Here is a 7231-nt window from a genome sequence, read left to right as displayed (position 1 = left end):
AAAAAAAAAAAAAAAGAAAAAAAAAAAAAAAAAAATGAATGCAGTATATATTATGTTTTAAATAAATTAGTGACAAAAAAAATATATCACTCCTTAGATAAAGAGCAAAGAGACTGTAGAAAGTCAACTAACTTGAATTACTATACAGGTGATACAACGGTCGCTCAACAGTATAATAATAATAAGCTGATAATTAGTTACATCACATTTTAAAATATTTAGGAGAGGAAAATAAAGTTAAACTATTTTTTAATATTCAGAGATTACAATTATAAATATTAAATGCTAAACATTTAATTGCTAACAATTATTCTTTGTCTAAGAATAATTGAAGAATAACTGAACACACGCTCCAGTAGAATGTGTTGAGTTAATTTTTTTTTTTAATTGAAAAAATTTAGATATGTAATTTATTAAACATTTATTTATTATTTTCAAAACATAAAAAAAATATCTAAATAATGTTTTTTCCTGTGATAATCAATCCAGTATTAAAGAGGGTCTGGATGAAAACATCATTTGCTGATTATTGTTGTGGCATTAGAATATCATAAATTAGTTTTGTAGGGCATTTTAGGTGCAGTCAGACAATATTTTGAATTAAGTTTATGAGTGGCATTGATCAAAGGAAAGCCATGTAAAATGTGTTCACTTAATTATTACTACTAACAATATATGACTTTGATACTAGTAAGAGTATATAATAGGCAAAAAAAAAAAAAAGAAAGGTTTTAGCACTTCTCGAGCAAAATGCTTAGCTACACCATCGATTATGCCACATAACAAATGATACCATATATCGATATGTCTTAAGGATTTTAAATAGTATTCATGTAGTAATGTTTGGGCCCTTAGTATGGGCTTACTAATTGCTTAGGGAGAACACCAGATGGTAACCTACTAGCTGAGCCAAGTAATAAATAGCATTTGTTGGCAGAGGCTAGAGTATTTTGAAATTATGTCGAGGTTCAAATTACAAAAAACAAAATGGTCTATGTATAATATACTAATTTAATTATTTTATTCTTTTACATAGACAAATATAAAAATAAAGGCAGAAAAGTGCCTTATTATTATATTACAAAAGTCAGATAAAATGAAAAAAAAATCAACGTGTTAATGGGAGGTTACTTATAGTGTTGATGTTCATTGATGTTTCCAGACGTGCTGGCTTACCACTAGCCATGAATGACTACTCAGCCCATTATGTTGATGTTCTACATCAAGGTGGTAATCTCAACATTTGTTTTAATAAAAAAATGGAGTACAAAAAAAATAATTCAGTTACAAACCAAAAATAAACGTGGTTTTACACCATGTTAATCATAAACAATAAAACAACATTTTTTTTATGTCTTTTAACCTTGGTAATTTAGTGGAGAAAGAATATTCACATAATCATGTAGTAGCCTGTGTTGATGGTGCTGGTGGCAACTGGTTCATTGGGAGTTACAAATATATTGGTGATGCACTATGTGTGGTCAGCTGTCACAACAAACCGGATACTGACCACCAGACCGGTTGACTGGTATAGATATTAATTTTATGATTAGGGACATACTTAATACCTACTGCAAATTTGACCGACTGATGTCAAAATAATCAATTTAAATAGTACAAATTTTGTAACAATTGGGAAGAAAAATTTCACGTATGATAATACAAAGATTAATTAATTTAACTTATAATAAATTCATTATATGATAATTATGATTAAAAATTACTTCTAAGTCATATTCGGTAGCATAACTATCACTTCTGCCTTGACGTTTAACTGCACCACTATTTGCTTCAATATAAATAACATCACCAGTTTCAACTTTTTCTTTTTGTAATGATTCATAAATTGTAGGATCAAGTTTTAATTGTTTAGTTCCTTTAGCAGTCTTAAGTCCAACAATAACATGTGAAATAGTTTTGGAATATCCTAGAATATAAGACTACTATTTTAGTAATTTAAAGTAAATTAAAGAGGTCAGCCTGGCCTAGTGGGTAGAAATGTATGTTTTGACACAAAAGGTCCCAGATTTGATTCCCAGGGTGCTAACGAGATTTTATTGTGATTTTCTCATTGGTGGTATCTGGTTCCTGGTGCAAGTGAGCCATAATATGTGTCCCGTTAATCATTGGCCTAACCAAAAGAGCCATCTTTGACTCCCTAACATGTGAAAGAGGGACACCACCTTCTGTAATATGTTATGTTCGGGAAGTAAAAGGATATAAAAATAATAATTTTTTTTTTTAGGAATTTAATATAAATTGAATAACTAAAAAGAAATCATAAGAAAATTTTTTCATTATATACCTCCTGCAGTTGAATCCGTTTCAACTGGTGTCATTTCAGTTACTTCGCCTTCATATACCTCTTTTGTTTCTTTAATTCGGAGGCCAATGGCACGACGAAAATTTTCCATTAAAACCTCAGTTTTTTTAATTTCTGAACTATAGACTTCCGAACCAACCATAGGACAAAATGGGACCTATGAAATTATATAATTGAATTATAATTACAATTATACTAGAAAAAAAATTTTCTAACTAAACTATATGATAGTATTTAAGATGATGTAATTTATATTTATATTTCATTGTTTAACCATAGTTAAAATATGGAATTAAGGATTGAGTAAAAAGGTTCTAAATTGTTAAAGAATTACTTTTATTAAACCTTTATTAAAATTGAGGGGTTCGTATTCTGAGTTGTTTTTTCAACCTTATGTACTTGAAGCACCATAAAGAATATTTTTCACAAAAAATGTATAATATAGTATACAAATATTTATTAAGTTCTATTATCTAAACACATATTATTTCATAAATTAATAAATACCCTGCTAATAATAATCTTATCAATAAATTAAAAAATTATATGTATTTTTAATATATTATTGGACTTCTTATTTCAATTATTCTAAAACTTCCAATTTTTATAAATAAAAAAAAGATAAAACTAAATTTTGTTGAGTATTTTTGTTAAAATTATTAAAATATTTGATTATTTTAATAACTAACATTACTTGTTACTTAATTACTTTTTATAAATTTTAAAATCAATTTCAACATATTTCTATAATTATATAACTAACCTTGTTTCCAAGTTCATGAGCAATTGCTAGAGCAATTGCAGTTTTGCCAGTTCCTGGTGGTCCAGCAACTAAAACAGCACGGCCAGCCATTTTTCTTGTTTTTATCATATCCACAACAATTCCAGCTGCCTAAAATTTTATAAATTCAATTTGCAATATAAAAAAGACTAAAAGGTAAAATTTATATAAAAATATTTTTAAAACCATGGTATTAGGATATAGACCCCTATTTGAGAAAAACCCATATTTTTAACAGAAAAATATTAATAAATTTTCACTTGAGGTTCTAATTTTATAATATTCACACTGTCATGTTAAAAGGACATATACCAATTTCCTTTTTTTTAAGTAGAAAAAATGTAAAAAAAATGAATTATATTTGATACTATACAAAATTTATTTTCAAAACAATTTTTTTGTTGAGATAATGTACATTCTTTCTGTTATCATGATTGAAATCTACACTAATTTTATTCTAATAATTGATTATAATATCAATATAGACATTTTAAGAAATAATTTATTTTGACATTTATTCTCATTTAACCATTATAAATATAAATACATTTCTAGTAATATTATTAGCAAAGTTAATATAAATAACTGGAATGGAACAGATTATTTAATTACTATAAGTTATTAGATTAAGTTTTATTTAGGTTTACAAACCCTTATAAATTTGATTTTCCCATTTTTGGGAATGTCATCATTTATTATACTAATATTGTATAACTTAAATAAAAAAAATTACAGGACTTAGAATAAGAATGCATGGGACAAAAATAGTTCATTAATGAAGGTTTTGGTATTTTTAATATAAATTAAATTAGAAATCGTAGTACAGAATATATTTGTAATTAAATTTGTTAAGTACCAGCATTATAGTTCTTAAATAATATTATTTTACCTGTCTTGCATCTTCTTGACCAACTAATCCTGAGGCCATTTTAATCGCTTCACCTAACTCATCGAGTCCCAAACCTTTAACATGACTGTGGCTAGATATACGTTGAGTTTTTACAGTACTCTTGACTTCTTCAATTTTCATTGTTAATTTGATCGATGAAATGAGAAAAAATATATAATATAAAATCTTATTTTAAGCTCAAAGCCAACATCAAAATTCTAAAAATATAAAATATATTGTCTTAAGTAACATTTATTTTAGTTATGATCATAAAGTTGTAAGTGAACTCAACTTCAGCGTGTTATATAGCATAATATTAAAAAACCGCAATATTTTATCTATGCGATAACTATGGAAACCAAATAATTCATTGGTAACGTAATAAAACATATATCTTACCATGGTTAAAACCACAATTTTTTATGCAGTTCATGAAATTCACAATGTGTATTTAATCTATATTGAGAATTTGAAAAGTACATTAATCCACCGTTAGGTTCTAATTCTAAACATATAATTAATATATCATTAATTGACAACTGTAAAAAATAAATATAAAGTTCGTAGTAATAATATTTTTAAAGAAGTAATGCCTAAGTCGTATTTACATAATTAAAATGAAAAATTGAACTCTTATAAATAATTTAGCTATGTTGTATAGCGTTCTTAAAATAAAAGAATTGAAAAATAGAAAAAGTAAGTTTCAAATACAATAATCCTATGGTAGTTTACAAATGACAGTTTAGGATTTAGGCATAAAAAATATGATTCGAATCTTAAATAAAAGAATTTTACTTTTTATAATTAAAATATGTGAAAAGCTAAATAGTCAATTGTTTGCTCATAGTAAGTTAATTTTGAATTGATGATAAACAATTTTAATTGTAAGATTAGTACCACATTTATTATTTTCTATTTATATAAGTTATTCTTGATTTTTCGACATGCAACCATTATATTTTAAAATGTCTTTATGTGTGAATTTCTTATGTAGGTATGTCTAATCTTGAATTTTCCACTGCATCAAAAAAAATAACTTCTCTTACTCCTTGTCGAAGAATGGGTCTCAAACGAAAATCATTGGGTTCACCATTGCATTCTAGTTTAAAAAAAAAAATCAAGCCATCTAATGAGTTTTTGGAAAAAACAGCATCAACTAAGAACAAATATGATATATGTATGATAGATGGAAAATTGCAAATACAAAGTAGAATAACTTATAAACAGAAAAAAATTGAAGAGCTAAATTATGAGATAAAAAATAGTAAACAGGTTATTGAATTAATTATAATTACTCTTATTTTTAAATTATTATCTATGTATTTATTGAAGTAGAGTAATTGTAAAACTGTTTGATATTTTGAACCAAATAAACAAATGTGGATTTGAATTTCAATATTATATGATTCGACACATTCTCATTTACGTAACAAATTATTTCAATAATTTTTAATTTATTAAAATATTAGGAAATTAAAAAAAAAATGTCCAACATTTATTATTGATTTGTTAATTTTCTTCTCAATTCCTTAAAGTAGACAAAATTTATTATTTTTTTTTTTTTTTTACAAAATTAAAGATAATTATTATAAAAACTTTTATAGATATTACTCAAGATCAATCTCAGTGAACTATTTACTGTTTAGTATCATTCCAATTTGATATTTAATTAAGTAGTATTATTTTGTACATACACTTGAAACACTGAAAATATTCACATTATTTAGCTATGAAAAATATTTGATAATGAAGATATATTGTCTTTTGTCAACAGCTTAATAAATTAGTTTTATAAAATTTATTTTATTGTAGCTATAAAACATTGACTTTAAGCTTTATAAATATAATGACATTCATTAATAAAGTTGACACAAGTAATTAATTTTCATTTGTCTGATTGAGAAACTAAAATATAAATAATTAAATTTACCCCGAGTTCAAAGAGCAAATTTATATACCTGAGTCAGATTTTAAATAAAATCTAAAAGCTTTTATAAATATAATAAGAAATAATTGTTTAATGTTATTTTAAGTTTATATTAGAATAAGATTTAAATATGAAAATTGATAATAAAAAATATAAAGTTTGCTAAATTCATTTATATGTCCAACTTATCCTTGTAGGGTAACCCTAGTAAATCAAATTAGATCAAATGAAATCTTCTCAGATAATATTCACTTTTCATCCAAACACTTCCAATCCTTTTATCATTATAGATGGTGTAACATTTTAAATAATAACACATAAAGATATTTGAAAATAACTCTTTACAAACGTTTAACATATAATCCTCATATTAAAACTAAATGTACAGCGTTTAACAAAAGATATTGATAATTATTCCATCTCCTTTCATACAAAAATTATGATATACAATTAACAATATATAATATTAATAAACCTATATAGACGTATGACCTCAAAATTTGGAGTGTTGGAAAAAAACACATACTCAGTAAATTAAGAAAAATATTTAGTTACATACTAATAATCTATTAAAATTTACAATTTACTTTATCTTACTGTCAAATTTTTGTAGCATAATTTATTGCAAATACAAGATTTGTCAAAAAAATGGTTATGTGTTTGTCAAGATGCTTTGAAGTCCCTCCATCAAAAATTGATGAATAATGCTCAAACTATGGAAGATTTAATAATAAGTCTTGGAATTGATCCTAACCTTATACAATTTGATCCTCTAAGTCAAGAATTTATCTGATTAAATTTAAATTATTATTTATATGTTTATTATCATTTATTTATAAACAGTTATATTTTGTATTTAACTACTTCCTAATTATTATTTACTAATTATCCAATTTTATGATTTATAATAAAAAACTATTAAATACATTTTGTACAAATATGTAAGTTGTAGTTGAAGCCAAAAGTTAATTTGTTATGTATTATATTATTTTATTTAATCTAGTTATTTTTTTGGCCAACAGCTATATATTATTTTATCTCCACAAGAACACTGCATTAAGATTAAACTAGCCCAAAGATGCTATTAGTAAAGTTTTGGTAGAACTATTTGTAATTTTTTTTTTTCTGTGATTATTTTGGACTAAATACTATAATATTCATCTTTTATAATTTATATCTTGTTTATAAACATTGTAATAGAACTTAAATAATTTTCTACATCGAAAACTCAAAAGAAAAATTAAATATTAAAAGGATAATTTTTTTGTATACTTTCTTTTAATATTACTTTTATTTTAAATTAATAAAAAA

The 7231-nt window shown here is 24.3% G+C and overlaps 2 protein-coding genes across 4 annotated transcripts in view; one reads left to right on the top strand and one right to left on the bottom strand.

Annotated features, from left to right (window-relative positions):
- The window catches only part of LOC126903262 (ruvB-like helicase 1), an 11353-nt gene extending 7038 nt beyond the window's left edge, over nt 1-4315 (bottom strand). The window contains exons 1-4 of one of the 2 annotated variants that reach the window (XM_050681360.1): nt 3994-4315; nt 3087-3215; nt 2306-2480; nt 1725-1927 (exon numbers count right to left, since the gene is read on the bottom strand). In XM_050681360.1, the coding sequence (XP_050537317.1) occupies nt 1725-1927; nt 2306-2480; nt 3087-3215; nt 3994-4134 (648 nt within the window). In that variant the 5' untranslated portion in view covers nt 4135-4315. The remainder of the gene's footprint in view (nt 1-1724; nt 1928-2305; nt 2481-3086; nt 3216-3993) is intronic. The other variant, XM_050681359.1, reaches the window with a different exon arrangement.
- A 153-nt stretch (nt 4316-4468) lies between these two features.
- LOC126903283 (uncharacterized) lies at nt 4469-6865 on the top strand. Of its 2 annotated transcripts, none has more exons than XM_050681391.1 (3): nt 4469-4689; nt 4988-5265; nt 6534-6865. In XM_050681391.1, the coding sequence occupies exons 1-3, from the start codon at nt 4644-4646 to the stop codon at nt 6711-6713; spliced, it is 504 nt and encodes a 167-aa protein (XP_050537348.1). In that variant the 5' UTR covers nt 4469-4643; the 3' UTR covers nt 6714-6865. The 2 variants fall into 2 exon arrangements, with proteins under 2 accessions (XP_050537348.1, XP_050537347.1); XM_050681390.1 differs by lacking the exon at nt 4469-4689 and adding an exon at nt 4696-4839.
- Nucleotides 6866-7231: the final 366 nt, after the last annotated feature.

Source organism: Daktulosphaira vitifoliae, unplaced genomic scaffold (assembly GCF_025091365.1).
Source record: "Daktulosphaira vitifoliae isolate Bord-2020 unplaced genomic scaffold, ASM2509136v1 Scaffold_3, whole genome shotgun sequence".
NCBI classification, from domain to species: domain Eukaryota; kingdom Metazoa; phylum Arthropoda; class Insecta; order Hemiptera; family Phylloxeridae; genus Daktulosphaira; species Daktulosphaira vitifoliae.
The sequence above is the reverse complement of the archived record's forward strand: the minus strand, read 5'-3'. Positions and strand labels throughout refer to the sequence as shown.

Coding starts and splice junctions, on each gene's coding strand:
- LOC126903283 (XM_050681390.1), top strand. CDS start 4,758: ATGATTCGAATCTTAAATAAAAGAATTTTACTTTTTATAATTAAAATA. Junction 4,840..4,987: donor TAGTCAATTGTTTGCTCATA/GTAAGTTAATTT, acceptor TTTCTTATGTAG/GTATGTCTAATCTTGAATTT. Junction 5,266..6,533: donor AGATAAAAAATAGTAAACAG/GTTATTGAATTA, acceptor AAATTTTTGTAG/CATAATTTATTGCAAATACA.